Here is a 21,155-nt window from a genome sequence, read left to right on the forward strand (position 1 = left end):
TAAAGATTTCTACACATAGAAGTAATCATCAACTTAAAGTGCCCTCTTTGGGGATTGTAATAGAGATCCATCTGGATTCATGAACGTAATTCTAAACATTTCTTCACAAAAAATAAATCTTTAACATCAATATTTATGGAACATGTCCACAAAAAATCTAGCTGACAACACTGAATATTGCATTTTTGCTTTTCTTTTCAAACTTTATGAACTTACATTCATATTTTGTTTAAGTATTATTTAATAAATATATTTATAAAGGACTTTTAAATTGTTGCTATTTTTAGAATATTTTTTTAAAATCTCACGTACCCCTTGGCATACCTTCAAGTACCCCCAGGGGTACGCTTACCCCCATTTGAGAACCACTGGGTTAGACTATGTAAAGCGCTTTGAGTCACTAGAGAAAAGCGCTATATAAATATAATTCACTTCAATTCACAATATTTAATTAAATTGAGTGCATGACACAGAACGTTGAGTGATCCAGATACGTATGTTACCTGATACTTTCCAATATTCTTCTGCCTTAGATAATTTTTCTCTAAGTAATATGCAACTGTAATAATTGTATACTTGTTTATATTGACAAATGTCATGTTAAGACTGCAATATTGTTCAATTAAAGGCACTATTATGTACGTAGAATGTAAGTCTCGCTATTGCTATTTTGGGCTTAGCTGTTGTGTAGCTGCTTGCGTCCCACAGTATAGCTTACCATGTTTACTCGATATAATTATCTCGGGAAAAATACAAGGAAAGAGCTATCTTGTGTGCTTGTGTGAATGACATTTTGATGTTAACTGTCTGTCCAGCTTTGCACAAGTAAACCCTGCTGCAGGACTGCTTGTATCAGAGACTATATCAGAGATTATAGATGCAAGCCGGTATTATCCAATACTTGTTTTTTTTGCTGGTATCGGACCAATATCTGATATCAATATCAGATCTAGGCATCACTAATTATTGCTAAAATTGTTCACACACTTGCACAATATCATAGAATTTGCTATTGGTCAGACCTGTGTGCAGACCTTCCTGAGTTGGAGATAGTGAGCCTCCTGTCAGAAGGTCAACCCAACTACACTCTCCGAGCAGACAGTGTGTTTGGTTACGACAATGACGACTGGCTGCACACTCCTCTGTTGCCCCCAGTGGTCGTCCTGGGCCTCACACACCAGCAGATTGAGGAGACGTTCAAGTACTTCTGTAAGTTCAGTTTTGTTTACCTGTCCTAATTTTTTCCGCTCTAAGGCCATGTCCACACAAACCCAGATAGTTTCAAAAACCCATATCCATGAAAGTGATGTCCATTCACATGAGTGTAGTTTCAAAACTGTCTCTGTCTACGCACAAACGCATACACCAGCTGTCATGCACATTCCGTCCAATTAGATGCCTGGAAAAGCATCCACAGCTGACTTTATGGCATTAAACCTCTGTTATGATACATATATATATATATATATATATATATATATATATATATATATATATATATATATATATATATATATATATATATATATATATATATATATATATATATATATATATATATATATAATATATATATAATATATATATATATATTTTAATCATACCAGACCAGGGGTTGGCAACCCACAATGTTGTAAAAGCCATATTGGACCAAAAATACCCCCCAAAAAATCTGTCTGGAGCTGCAAAAAAGTAAAAGCCTTATACAAGTGTTATAATGAAGGCAACACATGATGCAAGTGTCTCTACTACCTACTATCAAAGGCTGTTGCAAATCGTCGTTGACAGAAATGTTGTATTTTAATTTTTATTCTACACATCAACATTGTAAATCATTAGTGAAATGGAGGCTTGTCAAAAGATGAGGACTTCTGGAAATTACTGGCTCAGAATGGCCAACAGTATAGATGTGTGTGTCCAAGTTAAAGGAAATGGCGGTGTGTCTTCTTCTAATGAGTTTATTACAACCTTTGCAAGCTGCGTAACGTTTGCTGTGCTCTGCAACAACATGGCACACAACTATCAGAAATGCAGCCAATTTTCCATCCAGATAATGTGTCATGGGACAAGCACATATGAATTAAATACACAGAGGAAAAAAGTAAAGGAAATTAAATGAGTTTACATATACCTACAAACAAGGCGTAATGATGCAATATGCACATACAGCTAGCCTAAATAGCATGTTAGCATCGATTATCTTGCAGTTATGGATTGACCAAATATGCCTGATAAGCACTCCAGCAAATCAATAAAATTAACAAAGCTCACCTTTGTGCATTGAAGCACTGCATAAAACGTTTGGTGGACAAAATGAGACAAAGAAGGAGTGGCATAAAACACGTCTTCTGTTGCAGCATCAGAGAAAGTTGTACATGTAAACAAACTACGATGAGTTCAAGGATCGCTGAAATTAGTAGGAGAAAACAGTGCTTGCCAAATACTCTCATCAGTGAAGCATGTATAACAAACATTGGGATTTCTTACAAATACGAAGGTTTGTGTCGTGTTTGTTCTCCTACAGAAAATATAACAAAAAATATATATTTTTTCTTCATCTTTTTCCATTTTCACTCATCTCTGAAAGAGGTCGAGGGAAAGAGCCGCATAGAGCCGTGGGTTGCGGATCCCGGTACTAGACCTACAATCATTGTGGTAACCAGGATTTTACAAATACCGAGGTCAAAAATTGGTGGTCCAAGACTAGCTTTGAAAGGCTGAAATCATGTATCCAGGCAACATATACATACTATTACCTTGAGTAACACAATGAACAATCCATTTTATTTAATTAATATGCTGAAGTTTATTGTATTAAAAATGTGATCATCATCAAAACATAAGTTTAAAAACTTTACATCACTATAACTCCAATATCTATTTGAACCCAAGACCTTCTACTTAGTATTTCAACTACTGGTGATGCGCGCTATAAAAGACACTGAAATTCAGAAGGGAAATCTATCTTTATATTCTAAACAGTGACAGAGCATTACGTTGCCAGGAATACGTTTGTGGTAAAATTTCATATGAAGCGCCTTGTCATTCAATATTGTACATATGACATGCGCTTCTTCACACCAGACATGTGCCCCCCTCCCATTGTAGGCTACAAAGAAATGTGCAAGTATCTTTAAAGGCCTACTGAAATTAGATTTTCTTATTTAAACAGGGATAGCAGGTCCATTCTATGTGTCATACTTGATCTTTTCGCCATATTGCCATATTTTTGCTGAAATGATTTAGTAGAGAACATCCACAATAAAGTTCGCAACTTTTGGTCACTAATAAAAAAGCCTTGCCTGTACCGATAGTAGCAGACGATGTGCGCTTGACGTCACGGGTTGTTGAGCTCCTCACATCCGCACATTGTATACAATCATGGCCACCAGCAGTGAGAGCGATTCGGACCGAGAAAGCGACTATTTCCCCATTAATTTGAGCGAGGATGAAAGATTTGTGGATGAGGAAAGTGAGAGTGAAGGACTAGGGGGAAAAAAAAAAAAAACTAGACGGCAGAGCGATTCAGATGTTATTAGACAAATTTACTAGGATAATTCTGGAAAATCCCTTATCTGCTTATGGTGTTACTGGTGTTTTAGCGTTTTAGTGAAAGTCGGAGGGGTGTGGCCATGGGTGTGGTGACCGCAAGTGTCTCTGTCAACATTATTAAGGACAAGTGGTAGAAAATGAATGATTAGTCAACTTGTTCATTTACTGTTAAAATCTAGTTATTTTCTGTTTCAACATGTTCTTTCTACACTTCTGTTAAAATGTAATAATCACTTATTCTTCTGTTGTTAGATACTTTACATTAGTTTTGGATAATACCACAAATTTGAGTATCAATCCGAAACCAAGTAGTTACAGAATCATACATTGGTCATATTCAAAGTCATCATGTGTCCAGAGACACATTTCCTGAGTTTATTAACATGATATAAATTTTTTGAAAATGAAAGAAGATTTTGTGATGCTAAAAAATATCGATGTAATTAGAGTAGTATCGACTAGATACGCTATTATACTTAGTATCAATACAGTAAATATGTTTGTTTATATTGTAACGTCTCATTGTAGAGTTGGTGCTGCAGGGAATTCTGGGAATTTGTTCTGTATTGTTTATGTTGTGTTGCGGTGCAAATATTCTCCCAAAATGTGTCTGTCATTGTTGTTAGTGAGGTTTCATTATATGGCACACGTTTATGACAGTGTTGGCGTTGTTTGTATGGCCACCCTTAGTGTGACATGTATGGCTGTCAATTAAGTATGCCCTTCATTCACATGTGCGTTTAAAGTCAAAATGGTAGCTTTAATGGTCTATAATTGGACGTAATGTAATTTGTGTTGACTTTTTCAACTATAGATATCCATTATTAAGACTTTGACATTCTGCGGTGTGAGGTGACGCATGTTTAGCTATCATGCACCCTAAAGGGTTGATACTTAATATAATCGTACTTGATTTGTCTTCGTGGAGACCAATTAAGTAGGAAGATTACTGATATTGAAGCAGTTGCAATCTTGCTGACTATGGTCAGACAGTAGCCGCTAGATAGCTAGCCATGTCTGAAAGCACCTCTTCCTGAGGGCGTTCTGTATGACACGATGGATGGGGGACCGGTCCTTTTTAGAGGCGGTATAGTACCGAATATGATTTAGTACTATACTGTGAGGAGGCGTTGCCTGCGGACCTGCAGCGAGTCGGGGTGTCCCCAGCCGGCTCCGAGATTGGCTACAGGTGCGTAGATGGCCCACCTGAGCGCATTTTTCTGACCACCTGTCACTCTATAAAAGGGCAGCAGCTGGGAAGGAAGGTGATGGACACGTTGTTGATAGTGAAGAGAAAACCCGAGCACAAGCGAGAGCGAGGCAGAGATGTGAGCGGATGACTAAAAAGCAACGCAAAGATCGAAACTGCGACAAAAGGCGATTGCTGAAAAGCAGAGAAAAAGAAGATTTATTGAAAAATAAAGCAAATCACAAAACCGTCAAGGATGTCATATCCGTCCTTGGCGCCCGACTCGGCTGGACCACCGCAGGCGGGGGAAGGACGAGCTGCTCGAGGAAGCCCGCCAACAGTGTCAGATCTTCACTATCAACAACTCCAACTCCTCCAACCCCTTCCTTCCCGCCTCGCTGCAAGTCCGCAGGCCACGCCTCCTCACATATACCTTCTAATCCTCGTACTAGACCTACAATCATGGCGGTAACCAGGATTTAACAACTACTGAGGTCACAAATTGTTGGTCCAAGACTGGCTTTGAAAGGCTGAAATCATGTATCTCAGCACCATATAAATACCAGTACCTTGAGCAACACAATGAACAATTTGCGGTATACGGTACAACCCTAATTACATGTGTGGTGAATTTTACAGTATTTCTAAAATTAGCACACCCTAACAAGAAGCCAAGGAAACCTCCAAAATGTTCAAGTGCCTAAAAAAAACCTCCTGGAATTTTTAACGCATTCAGTCATCAATTAATGACACGTTACATGCCGTTACATGCCGGCTCCATCGACACAAATGGACCAAACACACGTAGGTAAACGTCATGATCGGTTGTTAAACAAGGATTAAAAACATGACATAATGTTGCACCTTTTTTTAATGACACAAAGCAGAAAGTCTTGCTTGTCAAAGTTGTACCATCAGCTCGAGGTTTGACAGCGATCGTATCCAAAACATCTGACTGTCATTGGCACTGATGGGTGTGTCACAACACCCATTTTTATACGTCTTTTTTATCAATGTGGAATGAAAATAGCAGCATGTTTACATCCAAACGTACAGTAAGTCATCCTAGAATGCATCTATTAAGTATCCGTGTTCGTGTGGACATGGCCTAGTCTTTCATACACCACTACTGACCTCATCCGTCAAGTGTTTTGTGCTTTTTATCATATTTATTTTAAAAATATAGAATCTTTCATTGCCCCACACTTCATTTGTTTATTGGAGGAGAAGTAAAACAAATAGTCAGTTTCTCAGTACTGCACTCTGAATGCCCTCGTATTATGCAGGGCATTCAGAGTGCAGACAAGACAGAAGGTTACTATTTTGTTTACACACAAATTAGTAACCTTCTGTCTTGTCTACAATGACCCAAAACTCAAGAGATTAGTCTTCACCTAATGTCCCTTCTCTTCCACACGCTGCCACTTAAGTGAGTCACATAGGTCAAATGTCACCAAGCTGATTAACCTTCTGTCACTTGGCATCTGAAATAGTTTCCGCTGCGGCTTTGCATTTGTATTTTGACACCCTGATGACATGTTATTTATATCAGCAACCCAGAAAGGCAGTAGGTATTCCAATGTATACATTTTTAAACCATTATAGTTATCATAGGCGCTGTCCACCTGAATAGTTTTGCACAGAGTGAAACTTGTACTCAACAAAACCGCGTCATACAGACATGCACAGTGATCGCCATAGACCTGGCTCCCAAACACATACACTATATTGCCAAAAGTATTTGGCCGGCTGCCTTGACTTGGAGTTAGATTTAGACTTCCTGTTATTGTCTTTCAAATTAGAACTTGATAGTACCGCTAAGAATGAAATTTTGTTGCATTAGCTCTGCATAGTGCAGGATAAAAGAGCAATAAGGTGCAGATAAGAATAAATAGATTACTGTACAGATAAATATATTGCACTTTTGCATATGCATCCATGCTTATGGATGTATGTAATATTGTTTTTATATTCTAGCAAGTTAATCCATTTTTTGGGGGAATTGAGAGGATTATTTTAATGCGTTCAAGAGTCTTACGGCCTGAGGGAAGAAGCTGTTACAGAACCAGAAGGTTCTGCTATTCAGGCTGCGGAACCTCTTTCTAGAGTCCAGCAGTGAAAACAGTCCTTGGTGGGGGTGGGAAGAGTCTCTGCAGATTTTTTGAGCCCTGGTCAGGCAGCGGCTTTTTGCGATTTCCTGTATAGGAGGAAGAGGAGTCCTGATGATCTTCTCCGCCGTCCTCAACACTCTCTGCAGAGACTTCCAGTCTGAGGCACTGCAGGCTCCAGTCCAGACAGAGATGCAGTTGATCAGTAGGCTTTCCATAGTGCCTCTGTAGATTTTTGACTTTTTGAAGATGATCTGTAAAACATAATCTATGCAACATTTTGACGAAAGGACCACCATAACATTTTATGTAGACCACACGAAAGTGTTTTACATATAGAAAAAAAAAAAGATAATATCACTCCTTTAATGCACACTATAATCCGGTTTTACCTTATATATGAACAACGATCAAAAAGCGACCATTTATCGGCAGTGCGCCTTATAATCCGGTGCGTCCGACTTAAAAGGTGCATGCGCTGCTGAGCTCTTTTTATAAGAGCTCCGGTGTGTAGGGACCAAGTCATATTGTCAGTTATCTGCACCCCTAGGAACTTGGTACTGCTAACCATCTCCACCACTGTGCCATTGAGGACGGGTGGAGTGTGGCTTGACTGGTGCTTCCCGAAGTCGACGACGATCTTGTCGACGTTCAGGACCAGGTTTTTGGTTCTGCAGTCCATGTCGTCATTTTCACGGATGAGGCCCACTACTGTTGTCGTATGCATATGAACTTGAAGTGCCATCCCATTCCTAACCCATAGGGTTCAATATGATGTCGGTCCACCTTTTGCAGCTACTACAGCTTCAACTCTTCTGGGAAGGCTGTCCACAAGGTTGCAGAGTGTGTTTATAAGAATTTTCGACCATTCTTCCAAAAGCGTGTTGGTGAGGTCACACACTGATGTTGGTCGGGAAGGCCTGGCTCTCAGTCTCCATTCTAATTCATTCCAAAGGTGTTCTATCAGGTTCAGGTCAGGATTCTGTACAGGCCAGTCAAGTTTATCCACACCAGGCTCTGTCATCCACGTCTTTATGGACCTTGCTTTGTTGCACTGGTGCACAGTCATGTTGGAAGAGGAAGAGGCCCGCACCAAACTGTTCACACAAGTTAGGGAGCATGGAATGTTCCAAAATGTTTTAGTATCCTGGAGCATTCAAAGTTACTTTCACTGGAAAAAAGGGGCCAACCCCAACTTCTGAAAAACAACCCCACACCATAATTCCTCCGCCACCAAATTTCACACTCGGCACAATGCAGTCCGAAATGTACCGTTGTCCTGGTAACATCCAAACCCAGACTCGTCTTTCAGATTGCCAGATGGCAAAGCGTGATTCATCACTCCAGAGAATGCGTCTCCACTGCTCTAGAGTCCAGTGGCGACAAATTTTTACACCAATTCATCCCACACTTTGCATTGGACTTGGTGATTTATGGCTTAGATGCAGCTGTTCGGCAATGAAAAACCATTCCATGAAGCTCTTTGAATACTGTATGTGGGATAATTGGAAGGTCACATGAAGTTGGGAGTTCTGTAGCAACTGACTGTGCAGAAAGTCGGCGACCTCTTTGCACTATGCGCTTCAGCATCCGCTGACCCCTCTCTGTCAGTTTACGTGTCATACCACTTTGTGGCTGAGTTGCTGTTGTTTCCAAACTCTTCCATTTTCTTATAATAAAGCCGACATTTGACTTTGGAATATTTAGGAGCGTAGAAAATTTCACGACTGGATTTGTTGCACAGGTGGCATCCTATGACAGTTCTGCGCTGGAAATCACTGAGCTCCTGAGAGCGACCCATTTTTTACAAATGTTTGTAGAAACAGTCTCCGTGCCTAAGTGCTTGACTTTATACACCTGTGGACAAGTGATTAGGACACTTGATTATGATCATTTGTATAGGTGGCCGAATACTTTTGGCAATATAGTGTATCTTTTCTATAGTCCTTCCTAATTGCGTTATGGCTGTGTTGTGAAAATAAACAAAACAATTAGCGGTATTGACTATATTATATTGTCAAAGAGGTGCTCACACTGTCGTACCAAGCATTCCTTGCAGGCACTTTGTAAGGAATCTTTGATTAATTTACTTGTTTAATGTTAGTACTACCGTTGTTCGCCGTAATAACCAGTGGTTCATTCTTTTTGTGTGTTAACGTACCTTTTTACAAACCCGTTTCCATATGAGTTGGAAATTTAGTGTTGGATGTAAATATAAACGGAATACAATGATTTGCAAATCCTTTTCAACTCATATTCAATTGAATGCACTAAAAAGACAAGATATTTGATGTTCAAACTCATAAACTAGTTTATTTTTTGCAAATAATAATCAACTTAGAATTTCATGGCTGCAACACGTGACAAAGTAGTTGGGAAAGGGCATGTTCACCACTGTGTTACATCACCTTGTCTTTTAACAACACTCAATAAACATTTGGGAACTGAGGAAACTAATTGTTGAAACTTTGAAAGTGGAATTCTTTCCCATTCTTACGCTTCATAATTAGCCACACATTTTCGATGGGAGGCAAGTCTCGAATGCAGGCGGGCCAGGAAAGTACCCGCACTCTTTTTTTATGAAGCCACGCTGTTGTAACACATTCGCCCATTCACACACTTACGGCTGGAGCTACCATGCAAAGTGCTCACCACGACCCATCAGGAGCAAGAGTAAAGTGTCTTGCTCAAGGACACATTGGACGTGCCTAGGATGGTAGAATGTGGGGATTGAACCAGTAACCCTCAGATTACTGGCACAGCCACTCTACCAACTTCGCCACGCCGTCCCCTTGTGCTTACTATGCTAGTTTTGAAGCTCCACCCCACATGTTTAGCCTTTCTAACATTTTTACATCAGTCTCCCGGTCTTGTATACCCCTGTAACTGTTTATTGAATGTCTGTTCTTGGACGGCTTTACTGTAAACAAATTGTTTTGTATTCTTTAGGTGCAATGACAATAAAGTTCTCTTCTTCCTCTTCTATGTATGGCTAACATCTTATAATATAAACATTCTCTGAGGGCTCTATTTATCCTATGGTTTTGATAAGTAGAGTCAATTATGTATTATTCACAGACACTGATAATCACTTTTAAAGATTATGGAATTAATGCAGGGCAGCACAGTGGAGTTAAAGCATGTGCCTCACTTTACAAAGGTCCTGGGTTCGATCCCCGGGCTCGAGGTCTTTTGGTGTGAAGTTTGCATGTTCTCCACGTGACTGCGTAGGTTCCCTCCGGGGACTCCGGTTTCCTTCCACCTCCAAAGACATGCACCTGGGGATAGGTTGATTGGCCACACTAAATTGGCCCTAGTGTGTTAAAACCGGAGATAAACATTCATTTGGTAATTATAGACCAGTATCTCTCTTATCTCAATTTTCAAAAGTGCTTGAAAAACTGTTTGTTAATAAATTAGACTGTTTTATTGAAAAACATAAAACATTAAATGAAAATCAGTTTGGATTTTGATCAAATAGGTCTACGAGTTTGGCCATCATGAACATTATTGAACAGATTACAACTGCAGTTGATCAAAATAAATACACAATAGGAGTGTTCATTGATTTAAAGAAGGCATTTGACACAGTAGATCAGGGGTCGGGAACCTTTTTGGCTGAGAGAGCCATACAAGCCGAATATTTTAAAAAGTATTTCCGTGAGAGCCATATAATATATTTTTTTAACACTAAATACAACTAAATGCGTGCATTTTTATGTAAGACCAACATTTTTAGAGTATAATAAGTCTCTTATTTTTTTAATAACATTGTAATTCTGAAGCTAACCAACAACAAATAAAATACTTCTTACCGTTATTACGACTTCTTGAACAGGTGCGGTAGGAACCGGATGGATGGATTCAAATGCATGAGAATGTTTTATATTTTGAACGTTATTTTTGACACTGTGATTACCAGCGGAATTATTCATTACTTATCGTGTTAAGCAATGTCAGCGATGATTTATCTGAGAGCCAGGTGCAGTCATCAAAAGAGCCACATCGGGCTCTAGAGCCACAGGTTCCCTACCCCTGCTGTAGATCATCAAATTCTCATTTCTAAATTATATACTTATGGAGTCAGGGGAGTTGCACTGGACTGGTTAACCAGTTATTTACATCAACGACAGCAATATGTTGAGATTGATGATTATAGGTCAGAATGTATGAATATTGAATGTGGAATTCCACAAGGTTCGATTTTAGGACCCAAACTTTTTACTTTATACATAAATGATATTTGTGAGGTTTCGAAAATTTTACAGTGCGTATTATTCGCAGACTATACAAATTTATACTGTTCAGGAAATGACTTGAAAATCTTAGCTGTTAATATCTTAGAGGAAATGGTTAAACTAAAATTGTGGTGTGATATAAATAAATTATCTTTAAATTTGGAAAAGACTAAATATATGGTATTCGGTAATAAAAGAAAGATAGAAGTTAGTTTATCCATAAACAATGTGAAAATTGAGAAGGTGTCTGAAATCAGATTTCTTGGGGTCATCTTAGATGAAAAGTTGACATGGAAAGCTCATATACTGCATGTGAAAAATAGGGTATCTAAAAGCTTATTTATTTTGAACAAGGTTAAATATAGTTTTCCATATAACACAATGAGAATGTTATATTGCTCAATTATTCTACCTTATTTCAATTATTGTGCAGAATAATGAGGAAATACATATCATAGCAACACAATGCCTTGATTTCTTTCACGGAAAAGAGCAATTTGAATCATTTTTAAAGTTGGATATAGAGACCACACAAATCAACTCTCATTAGGTCAGGATTACTGAAACTAAAAGACATTGTAGAATTGAATACTCTATTAAGGATGTTCAAAGCGAGAAATAAAGTTCTTCCGAAGGACATACAAAAGTTATTTTTTTTTTTACATCTGAAGATGAGAACCACAGAAGGCCGTATGACTTTAAACATCCAAGAGTGCGAACAGATTTGAAACAAATGTGCTTGTCTGTTGTTGGTGTGAAAGCATGGAATTCTCTAAACAAAGACTTAAAAAGCTGTAAGAATATCTTTGTATTTAAAAATTGTTATAAAAAGAGAAAACTGGAATTATATCAAACTGAATTTTGATTTAGATTGGACGTGTCATTGTGAAAATGTTTAAAGGAAATTTAAAAAGCATGTTGGAGTTGGGGCGTTGGTGGAGGGAACAGTTATAAAGTCGTCTAAAATACTGTAATTTGTTTTAAAAAGGGGGCAGATAATTATAAGAATATTATTCTTCCATCTGCTCCTTTCTGATCATGGAAATGTATAAGAAACAAAAAAAAAAAAAAAAACAAACAATGAAAGTGTCAATTGTACATGGCTTGTAAATTTTCATGAAAGGAATAAAAATAAATGATGATGAGTGTGAGTGTGAGTGTTGTCTGTCTATTTGTATTGGCCCTGCAATGAGGTGGCGACTTGTCCAGGGTGTACACCGCCTTCTGGCCGAATGCAGCTGAGATAGGCTCCAGCACCCCCCGCCACCCCGATTGGGACAAGTGGTAGAAAATGGATGGATAAAATGGAAGGTTTAAATGTCATCGTAGTTCACATGTAATGGTCAGGTGGGATGGTCTCCTGCTGGCTCAACTGTGGACGGGAGTCTCGCTACTACATTGGATCCACTATGGACTGGACTTTCACAGTATCATGCTGGACCCGCTCGACATCCATTGCGTTTGGTCTCCCCTAGAGGGGGGGTTTGCCCACATATGCGGTCCTCTCAAAGTTTTCTCATAGTCATTGTCACCGACGTCCCACTGGGGTGAGTTTTTCCTTGCCCTCATGTGGGCTCTGTACCGCGAATGTCGTTGTGGCATAGTCATTGTCACCGATGTCCCACTGAGGTGCGTTTTTCCTTGCCTTTATGTGGGCTCTGTACCGCGGATGTCGTTGTGGCTTGTGCAGCCCTTTGAGACACATGTGATTTAGGGATATATAAATAAACATTGATTGATTGGAAGGATGGAAGAAATGCAAGAGCAATTTAAGTTTTTTTCTGTGTCTACTATATCTTGCTTGAGGCATTTCACCTTGCGTGGTCAGTTTGTGGTTAAAAAATGAATGAGGTGGTTAATATTTAAAAAACTGCAGTGTCTAGGTTAGGAACTGTATTCATGTTCGCAGGCAAATTGTTTAAAAAAACAAACAAAAACAACAACTTATGAATTTACTGGGAAAGTCAATGTATTTGCGTTATGTGTACTAATTTAATATAAAATATTTATTCTTGATATACCTGAACTAATGCTATCAAGTAAAACAATGTTAAGTGTTTGTTTCCAGACAGCATAGTCCAACATAAACTGGAGCTGCTTTACCACTATTGCATTCAGAATCAGCCCGATGCAGAGTGAGTGGGTGTGTCTCTGTCTGGTGCAGCATTAACGTTGAGCCCTCCTTACTGTAATGCTGGCATTTGGTCTGTGTGCAGAATCAGAGCATCCATTGAGGTTGGCGGAACCTACCATCTCAATAGTGTTGCAGGGGTGTGCAGGCTTAATACAGCATCTTCTTAAACGCCATCAGCCTTCCAATTCCAGACTTGTGTTTCTTTATTGTCTTATTAAACAACTATTTAATGGATGAAGCCAGTGGGGATCAATAAGTGCTTTTCTTATTGAGAAAAAGACCTTGCTTCATTCACCACCCCTACTCCTCTCTTTCCCTGATATTCTTACCGGTCAGTCCAACGTGGCCAGGTGAATGAAGGCAGGAATGACGACAGATGGAGCCTACATACTGAAGGATTAGCACCAAGTGGCTCAGAGTAGTCCCCACAAACAAACGCAGGTGTACACTCCCTCTTCTCTGAGGCAAGTGGATCTTGTTTTTACCACATCCAGCAGCAGAATGCTCAAGAGCCCGGCGAGGCTCAGCTTCAGGACCCAGCAGTAGAATGAAAATAGGACAGGATTTAAAAGAGGACAGGATTTAACTGATGGACGACAAGAGTGAAGGCAGTTTTCCTATGGTTACCATGGAGGTGTGGATCTCTTCTGCATCTGAGGAAGAGGAAGAAGAGGGGGGCACTACTAGAATTGCACTGCAGGAAAAATCATGCCACAACAGCAACAACAATAATAACAACAACAATAATAACCTTTGCAGGGAGGTGACGCAAGGTGAGATATGAAATGTTGAATGGAATATTAGGACAAATAAATCCTGGACAGTAGATCTTGTTTGCTGACTAAGGATTTGTCATTGGTTGGATGGCTGAGGTCTGTTACCTAAGAGCTTTATTGTGTAATGGTACTGCAGAGTGCAAGGTTAAGTCATGATTTTGACAGTGTGATGCATGTTCATGTCTGGAAAATACTATTTATATTTATAAGACTCCTTTGAAAAATTCTAAAAGTGCTCATATATTCATCTTCAGTGATTCAGTGCGGTGAAGGTCACTGAGCATGTTTTTGCACTCTGCTGTATGTGGAGTAATCAAACTAGTATTTGGGTGCATTCTTTGTTTGATTGTTCTATAAGTAAAAAATAATAGTATATAATAATAATAATAATATTTTTTTTATATGTGCATGTATGAACCCTGTGTGTGTTGCTGAATGACTTCTGGTACATCTTCAGTAATGCTCATTTGAAGCTATCCAATGTTAAATCATTTATTATTAAAGGACAGTAGCAGCGTGGAGCTTTGCATCAGTGTGTGTTTGGTACTTTCCTCAACACCCCAACACAGGCACACCTCCAAAAAACTCAACATTTGTAAACTGTGTCATGTTGAGTGTATGTGTTATTTGAAAGTATCAATTACCTGGCTTATTTTTGTAGAATTCTTACTTACTATTAAAGAAACCTTCTTGGCTACTATTGAAAACAAACTCTGAAAGCTCTGTAAGCCAATTTGAAGAGCTTCTGATCTTGAAACAACAATAGACTCAATGGCACAATGTGAATCTTAATCGCGCAGTTCAGCCTCCTAAATCAGCCCATCCTTCGGAGAACAGTCTATAGGATTTTGGTTTATTGTAGCTCTCTAGAATTAGCACTGGCAAAACCTTAGAAACCTTTAATTCTTAACCGGGTTCGCGCTGCACTGCGGCGGCCAGGTCAAGAGGAAATAAATCCGATTTTGTTTTTGGATTCTTAAGGTAAAGATTTCTTGAAACAACAGTTTATTCCTCATAAACTACTGTGATGCCTGTGAAGCAAATGAGAGTCAATTTCACATTCTTATAAATCTCCCTTGTTTATACATATTTGAAACAAGACTAGTTCTAATGTTGGCAGCAGAAGGTCCTGGGTTCAATTTCCGGGCTCAGTTTGCATGTTCTCCTCGTGACTGCATGGGTTCCCTCCGGGTACTCCGGCTTCCTTCCACCTCAAGAGACATACACCTGGGTATAGGCTGATTGGCAAAAGTAAATGGGCCCCAGTGTGTGAATGTGTGAGTGAATGGTTGTCTATCCTTCACCCTGTGGCCCTGAAAGGGACAAGCGGTAGAAATGGATGGATAGTTCTGATGTTACATTAAATTGGACAAAGTTCAGGGTTAAATACTGTTGAATTACTTTTTAATTGTGATCTTACACACTCATCATCTCAAAAATCATAATGTGATTGCATGGACCTAGTTTATTTTAGTAACCTTAAATATGAATATTTAAATTGTATTTGATGTATTTTTATTACAATATGTAAAGCTCCAAGGGACAAGCGGTAGAACATGGATGTATGGATGGATGTAAAGCAGGGGTCACCAACGCAGTGCCCGCGGGCACCAGGTAGCCCGTAAGGACCAGATGAGTCGCCCGCTGTCCAGTGAGCTGCCTCTATTTTTTGAATTTTATTTATTTACTAGCAAGCTGGTCTCGCTTTGCTCGACATTTTTAATTGTAAGAGAGACAAAACTCAAATAGAATTTGAAAATCCAAGAAAATATTTTAAAGACTTGGTCTTCACTTGTTTAAATAAACTCTTTTTTTTTTTTTTACTTTCCTTCTTATGACTTTCAGAAAGACAATTTTAGAGAAAAAATACAACCTTAAAAATGATTTTAGGATTTTTAAAAACATATACCTTTTTACCTTTTAAATCCCTTCCTCTTCTTTTCTGACAATTTAAATCAATGTTCAAGTAATTAATTTTTTATTGTAAAGAATAATAAATACATTTTAAATTAATTCTTATTTTAGCTTCTGTTTTTTTGACGAAAAATATTTGTGAAATATTTCTTCAAACTTATGATTAAAATTCAAAAAAATTATTTTGGCAAATCTAGAACATCTGTAGAATCAAATTTGAATCTTGTTCCAAAGTGTTTTGAATTTCTTTTAAAATTTTTGTTCTGGAAAATCTAGAAGAAATAATGATTTGTCTTTGTTAGAAATTTAGCTTGGTCCAATTTGTTATATATTCTAACAAAGTGCAGATTGGATTTTATACTATTTAAAACCTGTCATCAAAATTCGAAAATGTATCTTAATCAGGAAAAATGACTAATGATGTTCCATAAGCTCTTTTTTTATTTTTTTCAAAAAGATTCGAATTAGCTAGTTTTTCTATTCATTTTTTTCGGTTGAATTTTAAAGAGTCGAAATTGAAAATAAACTGTTTCAAAATTGTATTTTCATTTTTCTCATGTTTTCTCCTCTTTTAAACCGTTCAATTAAGTTTCATCATTTATTCTCTACAAAAAACCTTCCATATAAGTAAAAAAAATGTACGACGGAATGACAGACAGAAATACCCATTTTTTAAATATATATAGATTTATTTATCAAAGGTAAATTGAGCAAATTGGCTATTTCTGGCAATTTATTTAAGTGTGTACCAAACTGGTAGCCCTTTGCATTAATCAGTACCCAAGAAGTAGCTCTTGGTTTCAAAAAGGTTGGTGACCCCTGATGTAAAGTAAAATCGTTCAAATAGGATTGTTTTTAACATAGCTAAATACTGGATATATTTCTACTTGAATCTTTTTTTACGGGTTCAGTCCTCATTTCTAATATAGTAGCTACATGAGAAAAAATATGTACTATACTTGTGGTGGTGGTAGTGGTAAATTTAAATGTATATCATATACCAGGGTCCTTAACCTTTTTAATCTTGGGGCCCAACTTTTCCACTAAAGAGCAGGGCCAGAGCCCTCTCAAATATTAACACTGATAAAATATTAAAATTAGTCATTTTACTCTAGATTTTTCAATAGTTAAAACTACCCTACTTACAGTTTAACAGAATAAAACTTGTCAAATGATATGAAAGCATGTGTTAATCACAAATATTAATCTCAAGGTTTAATTTAGGCTGATTACAAAATAAATACTAATCGAATATACTGCAAAAGAAGGTAATCATAAAAAATGACATACAAAAAATACAATTATACAGTGCCAAAATAAATGCATTCAAACATATTTAATTATAATTCTAAAATATGTTTTTTTTTAATAAACTGTGAATAAAATTGAAATGCAAATGAAAATGCAGCTTCACCACTTAAGTCGTAATTCTTACGCTTAAGAAACTTCTCTCTGACTTTAGCTTCAGACATTGTCTGTTTGATATTGTCATTATTGCCACAGTTGGTGCCACAATTGGTGGGAAAGTGAAACATATTTTTTGGTGGCCCTCTAAGAAATGCTGCTGTATACTCTATATTTTAAGCATTTTAATTAAGACTACAATTGTGAGTGCCACTGATTTATGATGCGATAAGGACTGCCAGTAAGGCGCATAACAATGAGTTAAGCTCTCTAAGTGCTGCTTCCACTCAAAGGAACAGGTAATCAGGCCAAGCAAATCTTGTTAGGCGGCAACTATTCTGTAGCAAACACCTGTAAAATGACATATGAGTTACGTTTAAAACGGCTTCTATCTCGCTGAATGTCAGCTTTTTATTAATTAAAACTTCACCATAAATCACCAGGCTCTGTGTGGTGCAGACCTAGTTTGTCTTCTGTGATTCATGGGCATCCATCAATTTTAAGTGTCACACTTCCCCTTGAACCTTTTAGTGTTTCTCCATTAGCCTTATTAGGTACGGTGACAAATACCTAAACAAAGTGTTTATTATCTGAATACAAGAAGCCCAATTAAATTACTTTGTGATGCTAAGACTTTTAAGATGTCGCAGATCATTCCGGTTATTCCCTTGTGTATTTGATCAGTATCAAACTAAATGTAGTATAAAGCTGCAGTATAAAACTGTTAGTGAAGGATGTTGGGCTTGCAAGTGAACTTTCGGGAAAAACCTAAAATACACAATAACCTTTACAAGTGAACATATATATTTTATATATATCGAAACGTGTGGGTATAGGCCTGGGCTGATAACAAATTTAAGTAGACAATATACTGTATTGTCCCACAAATTATTGCAGATAAACAATATTGTCAGCATTATTTTGAAACCAATTTAAGCACTAATGTAAACGAAATAATAATAATGCAATAAAACTTTAAATTGCACTGACTTTTATTTATCATTAGTATTTTGTATCATTCTAATTTGAAAGTTTTTGATTATCCTATAGAAATATAAAACCCAAAAAATTCATTAAACACTCAATTTCTGTTGGCAAAAATGACACTTAAATTAATAATGACCATCTTGAGGTGCAGTTTTTTTTCCCCCAGGTGGAAAAACTGGATTGGGAATTTGGGAGTTGAAAATTTGGCATACTGGTTCATTTGTTTGTGTTGTTTGGCTAATCTTGCTCATTCCCACAATGTGGCATTTGATTTGGAATCATATATGGACAAACTAGTGAGCATCCTGGATGATGCCAGTCACCCTCTGCATAGTGTTATCAGTACCCAGAGGAGCCTGTTCAGTGATCGACTGCTTCATCCCAAATCCAGGACTAATAGACTCAAAAACTCCTTTGCCCCACACGCCATCAGACTGTACAACTCCTCTCTGGGGGGCAGGGGGTATTAGTATGACAGGAGATGCAAAACAATAACAGTGCAATACTTTTTCATAACATGGCCACTACTGCCTTGTTTCTCTTGTTATATTCTTATTTTACTGTTATATTTTTATTGACATTGTTGCTTTTTATCTTTATTCTTATTGGAATATTTTTCCATTTCCTTTCCATTTATTCCCCCATTATTTACTTTTTACTTTTTAAATTGATCTCAACTCTGTACACTGCTGCTGGAATTTTAATTTTCCTGAAGGAAGTACTATCTATCTATCTATCTATCTATCTATCTATCTATCTATCTATCTATCTATCTATCTGTCTGTCTGTCTGTCTGTCTGTCTGTCTGTCTGTCTGTCTGTCTGTCTGTCTGTCTGTCTGTCTGTCTGTCTGTCTGTCTGTCTGTCTGTCCATCCATCTATCCATCTATATTTTTTCCACCTAATTGTTGTTATCGTGCCGTGTTTCTCAATGATGCTGGATGCTAGAAGTCCAACCTACACTCATCGAGACAAATATTGTAAAGGACTGACAAAAAAAGTATTGTTTATTCGTTTATTAAATTCTAAGATTGAACAGATGCATTCAGGTGCTGAGATCGATGCACAGGGTGTGAACCCTCTTGCACCCTGATTGAAAGCATGAGACAAAGAAAACAAACACAAACATGGCAATTTATAGAAGCTGGCAAAGTTATCAAGTTATTTTCTTTTATTGCTCAATTAATTAATTAATTGATGATCGGCCAAGGCCTTCATATGGGTACATTTGTCCAAATGTTCAGGGTTAAACTCCACTGTACAACTTTCTGTTCTCTAACAAATATCTAAATTGCAATATTCACAACATTGTGTCGCTGTTGCAAGCTGCTGATGATTCTCTGGGACACTCTAAGCTCAGGGGCTAACATCCAATTTAAAGCCTGGTAATGCAATTGGTTATTCTTATAGTGACAACCTCTGAGAAAGGCACCAGTTGTAGTTGAAACCGTTGGGTACGGCAGTAAACACACAGGTCTGGCTATAAGAATACATGCATCATTTTTTGAAGACCTAATGATCTTATTTGGATTACTGAAGCCTGGTAATGTTGCGGTACTGTTGATTAATTGTTAGATGTCCTCTTGGTGTCGTGATGCCAAAATGTGAACAGCCTGTTTCAGAAGGCGGTTGTATTCTACTTCTGCTACTGTTACCCACAAATGCCTTGTTTGTTTCCTCGTAATAGGACAGCACATTTTGCAAACAGTACTGAATAATTGGACAGGTGCATTGAAAAGTTTAGACAAGCTCAAAGTGCACCACCAATGAATATTGTACATCTTGTAACATCGTGACAGACAATGCTCCAAGATGCAAACACAAATCAGGAGCCAGCCCCTGTTATCCCCTCAATGCTAGTGGTGGTTTATTCCTGGCAGACTCTCCCACTGAGCTATATCAGTATCCAGCAGAACCAGGTCTTCAGATGTGTCTTATCTGGTCTTAAAAGGATCAAGCTAAGAGGATCACTATCGGACTGACCACTTGGAGATGTTGTAGTCTATGGAGTAAGGCTCCAGTTAACTGAATGATTAAAAACATTTTTTTTGTTATTATTCTCTGAGCAATTTAGGTAGTTTTAGAATATGTTTTGAAACCTTGTTTATTAGTGTCTTCAGGGCCTGTGCACTCAGCAATAACAGTGAAAGCCCTCTTGATGTGGCCTATTTTTGTTATTATTACTATTATTAGTATTATTATTATCTTTATTATAATTTTTTATGGCATTTTAGGTCCCTCAGCATATCTGTGGATTAAATCTATTGAAATATGTATACCCATCCCTAAAATGTACCCCCGAGAGCTGGGCGACATGGCAAAAAAGATTTTCATTATTTGTTTCATTAATATCCCAATTTTTTAAAATAAGTCTGATTGTCCCTTGCAGTACTATACATAGTAACGTTGCAACCATACTCTTTATTATGCAGTATCGAATAACAAGCCATTTTCGGCTGTTCAATATGATAGCAACGCAAAACTAGTGGCTGCTATAATTACCTTCTGGACACTTCAATCAACCTCCAGTTTTTCATAGTGATTTGAGTCCCCAGCCAGCATCTAACCAGGCACGCATGCACACACGCACACACATACACACGTGTAAAACCCAAAACAGTGAAGTTGGCACGTTGTGTAAATCGTAAATAAATACAGAATGTAATGATTTGCAGATCCTTTTCAACTTACATTCAATTGAATAGACTGCAAAGACAAAATATTTAACGTTAGAACTGGTAAAATTTATTTTTTGCAAATATTAGTTCATTTGGATTTTGATGCCTGCAACATGTTTAAAAAAAGCTGGCACAAGTGGCAAAAAAACTGAGAAAGTTGAGGAATGCTCATCAAA

At 37.7% G+C, this 21,155-nt stretch overlaps 1 protein-coding gene across 2 annotated transcripts in view; it reads left to right on the forward strand.

Moving 5' to 3' along the window:
• Positions 1 to 13,569: 13,569 nt before the first annotated feature.
• The window catches only part of hap1 (huntingtin associated protein 1), a 39,531-nt gene continuing 31,945 nt past the window's right edge, over positions 13,570 to 21,155 (forward strand). For both annotated transcript variants that reach the window (XM_061880921.1, XM_061880922.1), the window contains exon 1: positions 13,570 to 13,994. In XM_061880921.1, coding sequence (XP_061736905.1) covers positions 13,811 to 13,994 — 184 coding nt within the window. In that variant the 5' untranslated portion in view covers positions 13,570 to 13,810. The remainder of the gene's footprint in view (positions 13,995 to 21,155) is intronic.

This window comes from Nerophis ophidion, linkage group LG20 (genome assembly GCF_033978795.1).
Source record: "Nerophis ophidion isolate RoL-2023_Sa linkage group LG20, RoL_Noph_v1.0, whole genome shotgun sequence".
Classification (NCBI taxonomy): Eukaryota; Metazoa; Chordata; class Actinopteri; order Syngnathiformes; family Syngnathidae; genus Nerophis; species Nerophis ophidion.